Here is an 18,585-nt window from a genome sequence, read left to right as displayed (position 1 = left end):
GCTGGAAGAGACTGGACAAAAATCGTACACCTATGGATGAGGACAGTGGGGGTGGGTAAGGGCAGAGGGTGAGGTGGGGACCGGGTGGAGGGGAGCTTTGGAGGAAAAAAGAGGAACAACTGTAATAATCTGAACAATAAAGATTTAATTAAAAAAATAAATCCTGCATTTAGGTGTTATTGTCATTTGATGGATGGGAAGCTGGACTCAGAGGAGTTCAGAGATTCCACACATTATAGATATTAATTCAAATTTTTCTGACTCTGAAGCCTTCATAAACATTTGCCAGTATATCTGGTTGACCCATTCATTCAAACATTCATGCATTCATTCTCTCATTCACTATCTCAGCAAATGCTGAGTTACATATCAAAGAGAATTTTGGACTTTGTGTTGTTCTCCTGAGTGTATGCTGAGGGTAGTCTAGCCATAATCCATCAATACCATATTCTCCCTAGCTCTGTCATAATGTGCAACCCATATGGCGGACAGATCCTTCTTCCCTCTTCCCTCAGTTAATTTTTTTTTAACAATTAGAATTCTTTTTCATGGAATAACCTGATTTGTAATGTGGTGAGCCCCTAATTTCCTACCAATGGGGAGTCCAAGCAGAGGTTGAATAAGAATAGGAAGCATTCATTCATTCATTCATTCATTCCTCAAATAAACATTGAGTGCCAGGAATTCTGAGACTATGACACCAACCAAATAAACAAAAATCCCTGTCCTTTGGGAGCTTACTTTGAAAGGAAAGGTAGATAAGACCACTTCTATGTTCTCTTCCAACGCAAAAGCTTTAGGTTATTAGAAGTGGGGAGAAGCAGCAGAAAGAGAGGCAAGTTGTTTGTTGTTTTTCAACAAAGGCCATAGGACAGACTCAAGTTTAAGGGCAGATTCTGGGAGCAGTGAGTGCAGATCTAAGCCTTTTCCCATCCGTGTTCTGTGCTGGTTCTCTGCTCACCTCTCAAATGCACTGGACACATAGATCACAACCTCTGCCAGTTGGCACCACCTTTATATTATAAATCACTCATCAAGCCACATGACCTTCTGTTCTGCTGCTGTGGGGGAACACGGGCAGTCACTGCAAGTCACTGCTCTCCACTGAACCTCTTTATTTCCCAGCTCACTCACTTGTCTCTAGGAGAAACTCCCTTCTCAACATGATTCTTCAAGGCCCATCCCAGAAGCCGCTGACTTCCTGACTACTTTATTCCTTTTGCTGGAGACCCTATTGATGCTCAGTCTCAGAGTCACAGATCATTCATTCACCCAGCTCTTCAACACACATGCAGTAAGCCCTTTCTATGTGCTAGAGATTCAATATAAGAGGTCACAATTCTTGCCATTAAAAACCAAAATCAAGCGGGGAAGGCCACAAGGATAATGCCAATTTGGTGGTCATGGTAAGACTAGGGAAGTATGGCATCACAGAGCAAGGACATAAGCCTACATCTAGAGTTCTGACTTTGAAATGATCTCGTCCATTTGAAATGGGAGAATAAGTCTTCATCTGGCCATTATGTAAAGTCACAGAGAAGCAGATATGAGAGGGGATAAGCAGGCACTGATAGGGTGGGGGTCTCTGTACCACACTTTTGGGAACTTATTTATATGCTGCTGGTAGTGTTAAATGCTTTCAAAATTTCCAGTTTCTTCTCATGACAAATAGCCTGTAAGCCCTCTGTGGGCAGGACCATGTCTCATGTTTCCTCTCTATTTCCCACAGCACCTAGTGATGATTCACTATGAGTCTGCAACAAAAACTGACTGAGCATTCTCCTAGCCATGGCCAAAGGGGAGGTGTCACTCTGCCTGAATGGCCCGGGAGCCTTCTCTTGCACACCTAACTTTCTTTCCTTGCCCATCTTCAGGCCTGCAATACAAGTCCTCCTAAAACCAGTTAGTAATAGGATAGCGCAGTCCACGAATGACCCAGAGGCCCTTGGAAACAAAGGTATTTCTGTACGTGGGCATGGCTCCCGTGATCATTTTTTCCTTAATTAGACCTGATGGTGAAATGAGTGACGGCAAACTCCAGAATGTGCAGATAAAAGGCTTAGGCTAGGCGGTTAAATCATTGTCATGGATGAAACTGGGATCTTCTCATTTTACCCAGTTACCAAATTGTCTCCTTCACAGCTGGTCATCAAAACAAACAAACAAAAACTGACTGATCTTCCATTTGCTAAATTATCTCTTTAAAATAAAGCTGACTTGGAACAACTGGATAGTCAAATTAAATAAAAAGTTGGATCCTTATATGAAGACAACAATTCAAACTGTATGGGTACTAGAGGAAGCATGGGGTGGGTTTATTTGTTTGTTTTATTTTTATAACATTTTGTTATAACTTGGGGAAGGGCTTGCCATAAAACAAAAGACTGATGACTTTGACCACATGAAAATAAAACCTTCTACCCTGTTAAAAACATCACGAGTGACATGAAAAGCAAATGAAAAACTGGGAACAACATTTACAGTTTGTATCAAAAACGAAGGAATACTCTCCCTAACTTTTAAAAAGCTCTTAGAAATTGAGATAAAAGAGACTAACAACCCAATAAAAAACTGTGTAAAGGTCACTAGCAGATGATTCACAGAGATAGAAACACAAATGACATTTAAATAGATTTAAACAACCTCACTCTTAATAAGAGAAATCAAATTCAAGCCACACTGGAAAATCATTTCTCCTATGGAAGACTGGCAGAACACAAAAGTGTGACCTTAAATTTGTTGGTGAGACTTTGGGGAGCCAGACATGTCAATCACTGCAGGTGGATGTGAAAAGAGTACAACTCCTCCAAAAACACATAAGCTTTCTGACTAATACTCCAGGCTCTGGGACTCTGTTCCTTAGAGGACTAGTCACGGTAGTAAGAATGCGCAGCCACATGATGTCGCTCTTAAAAGATCAGGGAAGACTGTTACCTAGTGACATGGGATGATCCCAGGATCTACTGGGTAGATGGAAGAAAATAAAACAAGCTTCAGAACAGTGTATATGTTATGCTTCCTCTTATCTATGAAATATATACTGGCATTCATTTAGTTTGCACAAAGAAAGACTGGAAGGATGAACCAGAAACCAATAAAAATGGTTAAAATGGTTAACCTATATGGGGGTAGGGATGCAGAGTCAGGAGAGAGACTTCTGTGATCCAAACAATAAAATCAAAAATTTAAATGATACCTGAGAAAAACTCCAAGAATCTCCTCAAATGGTAGAGACTACTGCATGCTGGAGCATAAAGCTTGACATCCAAGTCACTATAGCATTTGTTCAAGTGATAGAACGCCAGGCCTGGGGGGATCTGGAAGATATCCAGCTTGACACAGGCCGGAAGGAGAGAAGGAGTACACTTGCTGGAGATCACTAGTAAGTTATGGCCAAAAATACACATGCTTACTTCAGGTTGGGTATCTGAGTCCTTGTGCACATCGCAAGGATTTCCTGGGCCATGGAACAATATTGGCGTGGCTCTGAGCCTTCCCGAAAAAGTTTGACCCTTTAGCCCAGCGGTTCTCAACCTGTGGGTCGCGACCCCTTTGGCGGTCGAACGACCCTTTCACAGGAGTTGCCTAAGACCATCCTGCATATCAGATATTTACATTACGATTCATAACAGTAGCAACATTACAGTTATGAAGTAGCAACGAAAATTTTATGGTTGGGTCACAACATGAGGAACTGTATTGAAAGGGCCAGAAGGTTGAGAACCACTGCTTTAGCCTTTCCTTTCATGGAATCCTCACCAAACTCAGGAAGATACCTGGAGGTTGCTGGAATGTGTGTGTGTGTGTGTGTGTGTGTGGCAGGGGGAGAGGGGGCATCCCAGGATGAAAACGGTCAAAGTGACATGATATAGCTAAGGATGGGCCAAACAAACCAAGAGAAAAGGGGACAGAAGTTTAAAAAAAGTAAAAAAGATGCGGGTGGAAGAAGCATTCCTCACGATGCTTCTGGGGGCTCACAAACAGAGAAGCAAGCTGATTGGGGAGCTGGGAGCCAACCACTAACTTCTCTGCACAGGGTGGAGAGCCCACTTTTCCAATACCAGGGGAAGGATGTGGTCTTCTTTTCTAATTAAAGTCCTTAAAGGATGGGCTGATTTATTCATTTATAATAAAATTTCTAGTCTAATTAAAAATGGAACTTTTCCCCAGATGACCTAACCTCGCCATATTTCCCGTTCCCATGTAATTGAATCTGAAAATGATGCTGAGTGATAGCTTGAGATATTGCTACTCATTGTGAAAACAAATAATAGGCAAGGAGAACATTGTTAGGCTTGTTTCGGGAAACTTTACATCAGCTCTTTCTTACTTCCACTACATTTTAACAGCAGATAAAGATAATATGATATGGCCCTTAATGAAACTGTATAACCCCGGCTAATTTATGAGGAAGGCGTACCTTGCTGGGGCTTTAGCTTCACCTTATTTTGGACCCCAGTGTGCAAGTTCCCTGGGCTCCCTCCCCTCTTCTAATATCCTCAACCTCAAATTCCAGGAACTGTTCTCTCTCAGCCGATTTACCATAATACTTCTCATATTTATTTGGCACTGTGCAGGCTGCAAGCCTTATCCCATCTGTCATATCTGAGTTCTCCACACGAGGAAGGCAGTGTGGGCACTGTGTGGCCGAGGGAACTTAGGCTCAGAAAGGCTAACATTATTCATCTGGGATCACAAAGCCTGTTCGCAGAGCCAGCGCTAGACTCAGGCGTCCTAACTCCCAATGATGGGCATGCCGACCACATCTAGCCAAATGGCCATGGCTTTTGGGTTCCAGGTTCTAAGAGGTATGGGGAGAACAGGCAGTTTTGTGATTCACTGCAGGATGCTGGACATTTTTCTTAGCAAAACTCCTGGGTTAGAAAGAAACCTGTTTGTTTGTTTTTTGTTTTATTTTGTTTTTCCTTCTTAGCAAAACTCCTGGGTTAGAAAGAAACCTGTTTTTGTTTTGTTTTGTTTTTTTCCTGAGCTCATTTGCTTGGTTGTACAGTATATGTGTCTGTTTCTAGGTTTTTGGCTGGTTGGGGAGAGGCAGTTGGAATGAGAGAATATTGGAAATGGTCTCTTCCTTTATCCTTGAAATCTGAGAACAAAGCACTCCAAGCAATTTCCTCCAACACCGCAAAGATCTGCACCTGGTATTCTCCTGCTGCTCACTTTAATTACTCCTAGACTTTGCCTGAATCCCAAGCCCCTTCTTCCCCGCACCTACCCCCTTCTCTAACACAGCTCCTTCTGCCGACCCCGCATTCTTAGTTCCGAGACTGACGTTAATCTTCTAGGCTTAGCCATTCAGTGGGAAGAGGTCAGGCAAGGGAGCCTTTCCAAATGTCACTGTGCTTTTAGCCAAACATGCAACTCCAAGGGCCCCAAGGAAACCCCAACCCTGTCTACTATGTTTTTCCTTCATGTTTGACCTAATTGCACTTCACCTGCTTCACGGGAGCAGAGTGAGAGTGACCTGTCCTTGGGTTTCTTACAAACCTGTGAAAGATTCGCACCTCCTTGAGGCCCAGGTTCTCTAAGAGACAGAAATTAAATACTAATAAGACTCAATGTGCAGCAGCCTCAAGTACTCTGTGCTCTGTGTCACCACTTCAGACTCCCTAGCACTGGACAAAGGCACCATAACAGAATCCCAGGCCAAGTGTGAAAGGCCAGAGGGAGCATGAGTTTCCCTTTCAAAGCCCCTCAGGGACAAGCATCCTAACCATCCAAGGAGGTGCTAGCCAGGCCTGGGGTGCCTGCTGGGCAGGTAAGAGCATTGGCTGCTATCACAATTTGTCACAAATATTGACAGCTTGTCCCTCCCATCGGACATTTCTGATGCCTAACGGTCAATCTGTTGGCTTCTTAGGGCACTACTGACATTCTGTGTAGGAGAACTTTGTTATTGGGGCTCCCCTATGATTATCTGGTGCTTAGCAGTATCCCTGGGCTCTGCACACCCATAGCAGTTCTCTCCCACCCCAAAATGTCTTCGGCCACTGCCAAATGTCCCCTGGGGACACAGTCCCCCTGTTTGAGAGCCTGGAGGCTGGATGATCCAGTGTGAGCACTGGAGGTATTCCTTGGATTATGGGCGACCTCTACAAAAAGCCATCCTCCTGCAGGCTGTGGGCTGCCCGGGAGGCTTGCCAAGTTACACTTCCTCTGCTGCCCCTGCCTGAGGCTGAGGGACACACACATTTTCACAAATGAAATGTCATCTAATTCATTGCTCATGTGTTTAGCTTCAGACCCATTGCCTAGCTTCCCTTTAGCCCTGGCAGCCACAGATTGCTCATTTGCACAGCACTAGGTATCATCTGCTCCCCATGTGCCAACCAACAACCAGGGTCTTGTTTTTTTGCTTTGAAATTCTACTTTGCAAGCTCCTGCTTAAATGTTCCCCACTCCAATACATTTGAACTGGAGGTGGGTAGCCCTGGGGGTGCTGAGATAATGGTGGGGGGAGAGAGGAAGAATGTCCATAAAGAGTAACAAACTCCAGGGGGGCTCTCTTTCCTCCAAAATGTCTCATTAGGTCCCAGACATGGCCTTCCGCCCTCTGCATCCTGCAGTCAAATTTAATTGAGAGACGGCTTCACCACGCACACTGCTCTTTCGACAGGAGGGTAAACTCGTTCTGTCCATCCTGACATTTGCTTTCTTAAGGGCCTCACAATATGCAGCTTAAATAATTGAATGCAGGTCGCTTCACAACCTCCCTTTTCAATCCTGTCTGAGGCACAGCAGGTTCTTGGTGATGGTTAGCTTCTGACCACGTGATTTTAGAAGCTAATAAGGTGTTTTTTTTGTTTTGATTTTATTTCGTTTTGTTTTGTAATTGTGCATGACACTTCTCCCAACTAAACTCCCAACCTCAGCCTAGTGAAAACCTAGTCTGAACAGGTGAGAAGGCTGTGGGTTTTCTGATGGTGGACAAACAATGACAGAGAGAAATCTGAGACCCTGGTTCCGGTACATGTCATGGTCAGTACTTTCCATTTATCACCCAGCAAAGTGTAATGCTAGGAGACGAATCCCGTGTGTTTTATTGCACGTGTCCATTCTCATCGAGCTGGGATGAGCTTGTCAGAAAGAAAGCAAATCTTTGAAAGGACCTAGTAAGAGAGAAGTTCCAGGAAGGACTAAAGATAACTCTTACCTGCAGTGTCCATTTTAAACAACAGGCTTCTGCGGGGGAACTGGGAGTGATCCTAATGACTATGGATTTAGTTGAACCCAATGCTGATTTTGCACATCATGGAGATTTGTCATCTTTAAGTCATGTGTCAGATGAATGCTTTAAAATACATGCAACTTGGTGTGAGTTCTCCATAATACAGCAAAATCTGATTGCTCTATTAATAGCCAAAGCCCTTGGCCTTGGGAAGGCAGGGTGGCCGAGTTTTTAACATTCAAAATTCATCATCTCTGCATAATTAGTTGTGAATCTCTAAACGTTCAAGCTGAGGAGTTAGCCAGGAACTGGAGCTGTTATCCTTCAGCGTCCCTCTTAATATTGTTCCACAGTCATCATTTCCTTGTGTTTTTCTAATTACTGCAAAACCAATTGTTTTTTAACTCACCTGCCCTGGCTCTTTGTAATTTGTTGAATGTAATCACCTTCAAATGAGGAGAATGTACTCCTTGTTCAGGAAATTGGAGCCTGATTAGATGAGCATCATCAGGGGGCCGGTTTGCTTGGCTTGCTTAGCCTGATTGATGCGTTTTGAGGGCGGGGCTTAAGGAAGGAAGGGCTGCTGTTGAAAGTGAGCTCTGCAGTGCAGTGATCTGTAGACCCCAGTGGGCTTTAATTTGAAGTAAATTTATAAAACTAAAAAGAATTAGAAATTCTGGTTCTGTGGAGCCAATGCCATGGTCTTCGACAGTAGAACGCACCTGTTGAGGTACTAGAGCAGTGATTCTCAACCTTCCTTATGCCGCCATCCTTTAATACAGTTCCTCATGTTGTGGTGACCCCCAATTTCATTGTTACAAATTGAACATAATTAAAGCATAGTGTTAATCACAAAAACAATATGTAATTATATATGTGTTTTCCGATGGTCTTAGGCGACCCCTGTGAAAGGGTCGTTCGACCCCCAAAGGGGTCGCACCCACAGGTTGAGAACCGCTGTACTAGAGCATCTCCTCGCACATAGGTGCTTCAAGCCTGTGTGTCTGTGTGTGCGAAGCACTCAGAGAGCAGGGAAATGTCACTGACCTGCCTCAACCCCCAGTACCCTCTACTGGCCTGGACACAGAGTAAGAGATGAAGAAACCAAAATAAACTAATTTAGAGATCAACTCTCCTCTTTGCTTTTATTGTTTTTGCCAATCTTGTTTACCAACTAACCCATTCAATTTGGAGAATTTCAGAGATCAAGCATCAGAAAAGCACAGGATCTGAGCCTTTGTTTCTTTCAGATCTCAAGGGTGTAATGCATTTTCACCAATAAGAGTGACTCTGTGACAAAAAATCCCAAATTGGGGCAGAGATGATGAAAACCAAGCCGGGAGCATGGGGCCATTTACAAGAAACAAGACAAGATTCTGATATGTCTTCAACAGCCCCCATGAAAAATCATCAAAGAGTAAGCTAAAGTTCAGCTTTCTTGAGAAAAATTGAAAAAAACAAAACCAATGGATTCTCTGCTTTCTCTAGCATAGTCCTCAGAGAAGGAGAAATGTCCTCATTCAGTTTCTCTCTGTAGCCACTGCTCTAGATCCTTCTGTCTCTGGACACGGAAAGGCCAAAACGGATGGTGGATGTGCACAAAGAGCTAATCAAGGCCTTACCCACTCTCGTGAGTTAGATGCATTTTTATCCAGCATTTATGATATTTATTAAATACCTCTGATGTGCCAGACCTTGTGCTAAGTGCAGCATATGAATGAGAAGCAACCTTGGCACGAATGAGAGAGCTGAAATGCAAAGAAATAAGTATTATCTCAAGTACTAATAACAGAATTAAATATAGTGTTTTACAGAAGAGACAGGAAAAGTAATTGGGTGTCGCAGATGTAGGAGCATCTGGGAAGACTTCCTGGAGGAGGTAAAGTCTGACCGAATCTTACAGACTAAGTAGAATTACATGAAGGTTAGAGAAGAATGGTGTTGGTCTGAAAGCCGCTCCAAGAAGCAAGACCACAACAGCAAAGGCATGGAGACCCCGACAGCAATCAGGTGCTCAGGACAGAGAGAGTGTTTTGATGATGCATAACGTAAAGACAGGAGATGGAAAAAGATGAGGTCAGAAGGGCTTTGTGAACCTTGCAAGAGGAGGAGATTGGATCCTATCTGTGAGTCGTGGAGAGTCCTTAAAGAGTTTTAAGCAAAGGGACTGATGGGACTCCGCACTTTGGTGGCAGCATGGACTGGACGGGCAGCGGGTTGACTGGGGCCAGAGAAAAAGGAGGACATGCTTGATGTAGCCCGATGAAGGCACCATGGCCGAGGAGCTAGAGAGGGGGCAGATTTGAGGAGCATCTGGGAGGGCGGTCCGCAGGACTCGGGACACCCAGCATTTGCAGGAAGAGTCGAGGAACACGCCCAGCTTCACAGCTGTACAGTTGTCCCTCAGTATCCATGGGATTGGTTCCAGGACCCCCACAGATACCAACGTGCACAGATGCTCAAGTCCCTTAGATAAAATGCAGAGAACAGTGCATACAGTCGGCCCTCGCATCCGCAGGCTCCTGCTGGAAAATGGTGTTTTTGATCTGCAGTTGGTTGAATCTGCAGATGCATAACCTATGGATAAAGAGGACTGGAGGGCTGGCTGTATTCCTAAAGGGATGGCGAGAACATAGTTAAGACAAAACCCAAGAAGCAGAGATTCTAGAGAGAAAAGGGGAGGTTTCAGATTGGGTTTCTGCCCAAGAGGTACCTGGCACGTCCAGTGATGGTGGTGAGCAGCCTGGCAGGTGAATCGGAGCCTTGGGGAGAAGTCTGGACTAATGATTATGTTACTTTCTATCACCCAGGTCCCGCAGGGTTAGCTGGGTGAGATTCCTCCCACTCCCTCCATTCTGAGATGGGCACTCACTGCTGCCATTCCCTGCATCCTGCCCTGGTTCCCTCTGCCCCACTCTCTCCATCTCCATCCCTTGCTCTTGCCTTCTCTGAGGCCCCACCTGCAGGCAAGGGGCAGGGATATTTGTATGGCCGGCCTGGCAAGTTATTGTGGTTAGCTCTGTGGAAACAAAGCCACAAAATTACTCCTGTCTGCAACCTCACCCGCTGGGCCACCAACCCAGATCCTAAATCCTGCTCCCACTGCTGACTGTGAGCTAACAACCCGGACTTTTAAGGCATATTTCAAAGTCAAGCTAAAGAAACCGACCTTGAAAGAAAAGATGTATATTTACTTTCGTGTTTTATGAGCCCGGAGGCAGGGTTTTGGAAAGCAGGTTGTTTTGTTTTTTGCCACATTTGGTGTGATTCAGGGAAGCAAGTGGGCACGAGACACCAGGGATTGAGAGGTCGCAGCGCACTCTGTCTTACAGGGAGGCCCCAGGCATGCTCTGAGGCAGGGTGCGTGGCTAGTGCTCGAGCAGCCAACGGGGAACAGGGTGACAAGGTGCGGTCCCTGGGTGTGCATTTCCTAGAAGGATAGATGGCCATTGTCAAGTGCCCTCTGTCGCTGAGGGAAACTTCAGGGAACCAGGGAGGGAGCGCCTGTTTGAGAAAGAGCAACTATCTTGGAGAGCATCCAGCAAGACTTCAAGATCCGCCAGCAAATTCCATTCTGCAGGTTGGGACCTCTATTACAAAACCTTGTTACTTAAAGAGGGAATGGGGGCCGGGCAATCTCACTTTCACAGGCGCACGCCGTGAGAGCAGCAAAGCCGCGACCTGCAGGGAAGAAAATCTCCCCTGCACACCCAGGCACGACGCCACCCACTGTTTCCCTCCTAATTGTTTCTATTTTCCTTCCAGATCACCTTTGCCAGCACCTAAGAAGTCAGTGGTGCTCCCTGCACCTTAAATGCCTCTTCCTGGGGTTTGTCAGCAGCCAGCAGGTGCCCACAGCCAGGCAGCTGTCTGCAAAGGTTTCCCCTTCCTGGCAGCCTGGCATCAACTGGGGCTGACCAGTGCTCGGCTAGGTCGGGGGTAACTGTGTGCAGATGACAGAACTCTGGTAACAGGTCCACTTTTATTATTTTATTTTTAAAAATATATTTTTATTGATTTCAGAGAGGAAGGGAGAGGGAGAGAGAGATAGAAGCATCAGTGATGAGAGAGAATCATTGACCGGTTGCCTCCTTCACACACCCCACCGGGGAATCGCTGTGCCCTGACCAGGAATCGAACCTCCTGGTTCATAGGTCGATGCTCAACCCCTGAACCTCGGAGGTCTGGCTACAGGTCCACTTTTAAAGGCAGAGGGAGGGGCTTGCTTGCTGGCTATGCAGCTGTCAGGGTTGCTCTGCCTGTACCTCAGCGTCTTATCCCAAGAAGCACCATCTGCCCAGGCGCTAAAGCGATCGGATGAAAGAAGGGATTTGCTCACATAGGATAAGCAAAGTGAGTAGAGGGAGGAAACAGATCAGGCCCAGGCTATCTTCATTTTCAGAAGACAGGGGGCGTGGGGAAATTCCCTGTTCACCAGGATCTATAGCCAACATCTCATATTCATTCCTATTGCTTTGCAAGGGTAAAACAGGAACCCTGAAGTAAGTGCGCACATATTCTGGGTCTCCCTCATTCAGAGTCAGTTTGGCTTATCTTGTTTCCTTTTTCAAGATGTGTTCAAATTACCTTTAGACCATCTCTCCCTCCCCCTCTCTTCCTTCTCCCCACTCCCCACTGGAGCCCCCCGGCCAAGGGAGAAACAGGCCACCTGATGGAAGATTGTTTCTCTTCTAGTAATAACCACGCATGGAATCATGAATCCTCTCTCACATCTTTCTTCACCTGGCCCCTCAGGTACCACAGTCCCCTCTCTCTTTCTCCCTCACTGCCTGTTCCTGCTCCGTCTCCTTTGCTGGTTCTTTCTTCCCTCCCTGACCTCTAACTCTGGGAGGAGGACACATTCTCTTCATCAACACTCCCTCCCCTCCTGCTCCCACTGGACCCAAGACCTTAAATGCCACCTACGTGGCTGACACTCAATTTTACGTTTTCAGGCCCGGCCTGATCTGCCAAACTCCAGACACACAGCCCATCATCTGCTCAACACCGACACTTGCTTGCCCAGCCCCTCAAACTCTGTGCGTCCAAAGTTAACCATAACCTGCTTCCCAGCCCCAAACTCAGCGTCTCCCTTTCAGGCAGCAGAGCCCTCCCTCCCAGGACCCAAACCCTGGAGCCATCGCGGACTGTGCTTTGCCTTCCACCCCAGCTACAGCCAATCAGTGAATGGGGTTGTATTTTCAATTAGATCTGGAATCAGACCATCTCACTCCTTGTGTGGTACAAGTCCTGTGTGGCTATTCATATTTAAGTTCAAGTTAATAATAATAATAATAATAATAATAATAAAACAGAGCAAAAAGGCGTGGCTCAAGAGAGAACTCTTAGAAAAGTTACAGCAAAAGTTACATTTAAAAATTCAGTTCCTTACTCGTACCAGCCACATTCAGGTCTTATGGGCCCTGGCTGGTGGCTGGGCACTGCCATCACCGAGGAGGGCTCTCTCAGCCAGGGCTGCCAGCCCCTCACTGTGACCACAGCCCAGCCGCGGACAGCTCTTGCCTGGGTGATGTAATAGCCTCTTAGTGGATCTTGCTTCTTCAGGTTTTACAACACGACAGCCAGAGTCATCCTTTTATAACATGGCTCTCAGAGCTGTCCAAAGGCCCCCACAGGTGTCTCTCAGAGAGGAAGCAAAGTCCTCGGGCTGGCGATCAAGGCCTTCTCCGCCCCGGCCCCTTCGCCTGTCTGACCTCCCAGCCTTGCAGGTTGCTCTCCCACAGCTGCGCTGCTGCCTGCTGCTCCTTCTCAAGGCTTCTGCCCTGGCTGTGCCTTCTGCCCAGAATGCTCCTCCTCGAGATCCTCCTGGGTCCTCCCTCTCCCCCTTGACCTCTACGGGAACATCACCTCCTCAGTGAGGTTGTGGGACTGCTCCACTTTAACACTGCCCCTCCCGGCGCCCTCCCAGCGTCCTGCTCTACCATACCACCTTGCTTTCCTCATTTTGTCCAAAGCCCTTATCTCCTTTCATCACACTGGATGCATTTCCTAGTTTATTACATGTATGTTTTAGTGTATGACAGGAGTCTTTGTCTAGTTACTCATGCTGGAGCCCGGGCCTAACTGAGTGGCGTTTTAGAGCTGGAACGGGCCCTGGACAGCATTCTTGGATGGAGCAGTTGAGGGTCAGGGAGGGGGTGTTATTCACTGGACTCACGAGAGGTTCCAGGGAAGAGCTTGGACTAGGAGCTGGCCTGGCCCTAGGCATCTTCACTGGGCAGGCCTCACAACAATGAACTGCCCTTCCCTTTTGTCTGTCACAACCAGAGAGATACTGACAAACCACAGAGACCTAATGGGGACAACAACCAAACTCTAATGCAGTGGTTCTCAACCTTCTGGCCCTTTAAATACAGTTCCTCATGTTGTGACCCAAGCATAAAATTATTTTCGTTGCTACTTCATAACTGTAATGTTGCTACTGTTATGAATCATAATGTAAATATCTGATATGCAGGATGGTCTTAGGCGACCCCTGTGAAAGGGTCGTTTGACCGCCAAAGGGGTCGCGACCCACAGGTTGAGAACCGCTGCTCTAATGCAGGTGGTGGTTGCCAATTTCTTCCTGGTGAGCCCTGGCAGGATGCAGCCTGGTCCTGCCTCTTGAGGGCTGGCAGGGAGCGAGGAGCAGAGTAGAGGCCCCAGGTAATGGCTATTCACATACGCCATTCCTACCCTGACACGTCACAAACACCAAGGCTCTTGGGAAACTGGAAACACGCATGGTTGCTAGATCACGTTTTCCCCTAAAGTAACATCAGTCTTGTTTAAGAAAAAAGTCATGGTTTTATCATATCATCGCTAAATTAGTATTGGAGAAAAAAGTTGATTAATGTGAAAAGAATGCTGCTTTAGTGCATTATTAAAATACTAGAGGCCCTGTGCATGAAATTTGTGCACTCCGGGGGCTGGGGTGGGGAGTCCCTCAGCGCGGCCTGTGCCCTCTTGCAGTCCGGGAGCCCTCGGGGGATGTCCGCCTGACAGGTTAGGCCCAGGGAGCAGGCCTAAGCCGGCAGTCGGACATCCTTAGCACTGTTGTGGTGGCGAGAGAGGTTCCTGCCACTACTGCTGCACTTGCCAGCCATAAGCCCGGCTCAGGGCTTCTGGCTGAGCAGCGCTCTCCCTGTGAAAGTGCACTGACCAACAGGGGCAGCTCCTGCATTGAGCGTCTGCCCCCTGGTGATCAGTGCTCATCATAGTGACAGGTGGTTCCGCCATTTGATCAATTTGCATATTAGTCTTTTATCGTATAGGATTCCTGACAATCCAGAATAGATTAGAAGAAAGGCAGAGCCCAGACCACATTTTGTGTTGGGGTGCATCTGTCCTTCTGTGTGTACGGAAATGCCATCTGAACACACATATTTTTAAGTGCCTCGGGATGATGACTTTTCTGCTGCCAATTCTGCTTCCAACAGGAATGGTGTGAGGGCATTTCACGCTCATAAACAGACCTGCTCACAATGGCGTGGCTGCAGGTCCAGCCTGCGATTCCCTCCAGGCTCACTGGGCGATTGGACTGGCCAAAGTATGTGATTAAGAACAAACTTATCTTTATAGCCATCCCTGCATTACCGAGAGAACTCAACTGGAGACTTTTTGGGAGATGCCAGATTTGGAAATAAAATCCTTACTGCACTGCAATGTCATGAAGATTATTCCAGAAAACAAATTGATGTTCACAGACACTCTTCTGTACGTGCCAGAAAATTAGATCTCAGGAGAGATGAGCTGAGATGTGAAATCTCGGGGAGGGGAGGAGGCAGAGCACAGGGAAAGCACTTCGGTGGCTTCCCAGACAGAGGAGCCCCAGTGTCCCTGCGCTCGCCTGTGTTACCTGGGGTGGCGCTCTGCACTGCTTTCACTAACTTGCCCCTTCCAGCTCCAAAACCATGATTCCCACAGCCCGGTCACTCTCACTATCACTGCCACTGTTTGCAGAGTACGAGCACTTTCTGGGTCCCTTGTCCTAAATGAGTAACATGAGACTGTTCAGATGATTCACACAAATCCAGTGCTGACAGCTGGATTTCCTGTGAGGAAACCCTGTGAGGATGTGAAACAGTTCACACCTGGCTGTTGCTGGTGCACAGAATGCCCTTCCCAATGCCCCTGCCCCCAGGAGTGACTGGGCTTGCCAGTCTGTCAATCACCGGAGCTGTAGTCAGGCCGGCGCTAACGAAGCCTCTGACCATACAGCACTGTCCCAGGCACCGCAAGTCCCCGCACCAACTGCTCTACATTGGGTACACTGCTTTATGGGTCCTATTTTCTAAAGTGCCTCTTAGAGTCGCTGTTCCAAACCTAATGGCTTATTTATTTAACTGATCTCATTACAGGCTTTCAAGTATCAGAGGGTATGAAAAGGATCAACTTTGGGAACAAAAGAATAAATGTTTGCACAGTTTGGAATATTTCTCCCAGCCTCTGGAAGGACAGGAGCCTTTAGGAAAGCACGCAATTGCTGACCCTGTATAACCCTCAGAGGTACTAACAGAGGTCAGGCTCAGGGACTCAGTCTCCCCTTTGCTCTCACACACACACACACACACACACACACACACACACAGCCTGGCCCCCCAGGTGTCACGGTGCTGTGATCAGCACATTCAGGAACTGTGGGGGAGTGGGTACTGTATAAACATTTCCCCTCCATGCACACAAGCAGAATACCGGGTCTAGGACTGCAGCTCCTGGGGGGACTCAGGGTGTTGGTCCTCCGCCCTGTCAGAGCCCATGATTCCCCATCTTCCAGGCACATGTATGGGATGGGTCTCCCAAGTCCATCTGGGAGTGTCACTTGTTTGGAAATTACAAAAACACATTTTAGGATGTGAGCTCTTTCAGCCGAGGTTATAAATTCAAGTGCTCATTCCTCCCTTTATTCTCTTATTCATTCACTCATTCATCTACCCACTTAACAGGTGCTTATCGAGTAGCTACCCTATGCCAAGCCGTGTGCTAGGTTCTGGGGGCACAGAGCTCAGTACAGAGATTTCAATAGCAAGGATGATGTCTATTAAGGATGACAAGTCTACAGATAGTGGTTCCAGGGGAGCCTCATGGCTAGCGTTCCTGAAGGACCCCAGGAACACTTTCTGGGTATGGAGAGATGCATGTTTTCATCCCTCTGGTCAGAGGCTTCCTTAGCGCCGGCCTGACTACAGCTCTGGTGCTGTGCTGGGAGCTGGAAATACAAAGCTAACTCTTGCTTCAAACTTTTCCTCCCTGGCAGTCAATGAACCAGAGTTCTGAGTTCAAAGTCGTGGTGGTGACTCTTACAAGACAGGCAGGATTTCCGATGGGCAGAGATGGTGGGAGATGAGGAGGAAGGGGACCCCTGAGAGATATGTGTTTGGGGGACAGGAATGTTGGGTGAGGAATTCCTGCCAGCACATGTGGGGGAGGGCAGCACTAAACAATTCTCTCTTTCTTGGAATTTCCCGAACTTCTTTGCCACTATTACCACCTGTTGTTGCTAAACTACTTCCCCATCCAACTCTGGGTCTCTTTTAGGGTTTTAATGAGGGGCTTGGAGAGCCAAAGGCAACAGAGCAGGAAGGTCCTGGAAGGGCCAGGAGGTCTGGTAATTGGTCCTTATGTCCTTCCACCCACCCTTCACTGCTGGGTGCCACCAAAGACCCTGAAGTGGGCCAGGCCCAGGGCAAGCTGAGAAATAGTGGGCAGGTTGGATGTGGTCCAAGCAATTAGCCAAAACTGGTAAATGGGAGGGGATACCAAGTACCCAGAGGGAGGCTCGAGGAGTCCCTGAGCCATGAGCCCCTCCCTAGGCCTCTATGTGCCATCTCAGGGTGATGAAGAACCCACAGCACAAATGATAGAGATTAAAGAAATGCAGGTCTCACTGTCCCTGGCAAATCTTTCGACCATGACCACTCCCAGGCCTCAGTTTATTCATCCCTAAAAGGAGTCTAATCAAACCTGCTTTACCTGTCTCATAGGAACAAGGTAAAGGTTGGAGGAACTGAGGAGACAATGGGAAAATACCATCCATCCAATCATTCTAAGTGGTGCTCCTAAGCCTGGGAGAGCAATGCCTGCTCCGCCACGTCTGGTCAGGAACAGCCACCATCCCTCAAGCATCTGAGTGCAGATGGGTGAAAGCACTTCGGATCCTGCCCGAGAGCCCGTGGTGTTACTTAACAATTCAGGGGGGAAAGGGAGCCTTGGCCTATGTTTTTACTCACTGAACCAACAACAAATCTGACTTAAAATCAACTCTTCACCAAAGTGTTTCAGGAGTTCACTCTTCACAATCAGGACCAACGGGTGGAGGCTGCCCGCCTGTTGGCCTCCCTCACCTGGGTGTCCGCAGGGGGGTCTTCACCCCGCCAGTCTGGAAGCAGCTCCCTGGCCAGTGTGTTCTCAGCACATACTGACGAGCAGGTCTGAGGCCGTGGCTCGGCGTCATTCTGCTTTTGGGAATGGATTTTTCCTAAATGAGGAAATGTATATGAAACTACAGTCAGCTTCCTTCAACTCTATGGAAATGTAGGGAGGGGGAGGGGGGAGATATTCAGAAATAATAAGAAAGGTCCCAATGTGGTGGAAGCTGAACTTTCCAGCATTCTGCCCCCTGCAAGTCCATCCTAACAGATACGTCTGCATAGTTCTGCACGTTCACAGAGAATGTCCACCTTGGAGACCAAAGGCAAGCTGTCCTGGGACCACTTTGCCATGAAATGCTGATAAGCTCTGCATGTTAAGAAAGGGCTCAGGGGCAAACTGGAAAACAGTGGTTATTTATCAAATAGTGTTTTTCATCAAACGTCTAACAGGTTCCCTTTTTGGAGCGCTTCTCAGAGCCTTCATTGTGCTAATGGGTACAGTCATAACTTCCAAAGGGAGATTTAAATAAATAGCCTTTCCCAAACATATGTGAGCAGGGAACCCTGATTTTCCTAGAATACCTGTGAAGGTCATTTTAAATGATGTGGTTTGGGCAACCTTGCTCAAAGGCCCTTAAAAATCCTGCAGGGCCGGACTCCTCAAGCTTCGATTTGCTCGTGCATCCACTGAGCTCTTGTTAATTAAACTGCAGATTGTGATTCAGTAGGTTTGGGGCGGGGCCTGAGATTCTGCATCTCTGACAAGTTCCCGGATGCTGCTGCTGATGTTGGCCATGGATCCCATTTTGAGGATCGAGGATGTACTTAGCAGAGATGGAAGAAAGGAAGGCCTCTATTTCCCATCAGAGTAGATCAACCTGCAGAGTGCATTCCTTCTCATGCCAGGAAGGGGAGGTTGCAGTGATCCTCCGGCCTCAGTGGTTATCAACGGGACAGGCTGGCCTAGCCTCTCAACAGTGTTTTGCTTGTGAGCAGAAGCAAAGTAATTGTATTTCCATCAGCACTGTG

The 18,585-nt window shown here is 47.2% G+C and overlaps 1 protein-coding gene across 1 annotated transcript in view; it reads right to left on the bottom strand.

The window, feature by feature from the left end:
- Positions 1–18,585, bottom strand: part of NCKAP5 (NCK-associated protein 5) — an 890,249-nt gene that overhangs the window by 49,326 nt on the left and 822,338 nt on the right. Inside the window, exon 15 of the mRNA XM_014546136.1 lies at positions 17,530–17,663. Coding sequence (XP_014401622.1) covers positions 17,530–17,663 — 134 coding nt within the window. The remainder of the gene's footprint in view (positions 1–17,529; positions 17,664–18,585) is intronic.

This window comes from Myotis brandtii, unplaced genomic scaffold (genome assembly GCF_000412655.1).
Source record: "Myotis brandtii unplaced genomic scaffold, ASM41265v1 scaffold431, whole genome shotgun sequence".
Lineage (NCBI taxonomy): Eukaryota > Metazoa > Chordata > Mammalia > Chiroptera > Vespertilionidae > Myotis > Myotis brandtii.
This window is presented reverse-complemented; position numbering and strand designations above follow the sequence as displayed.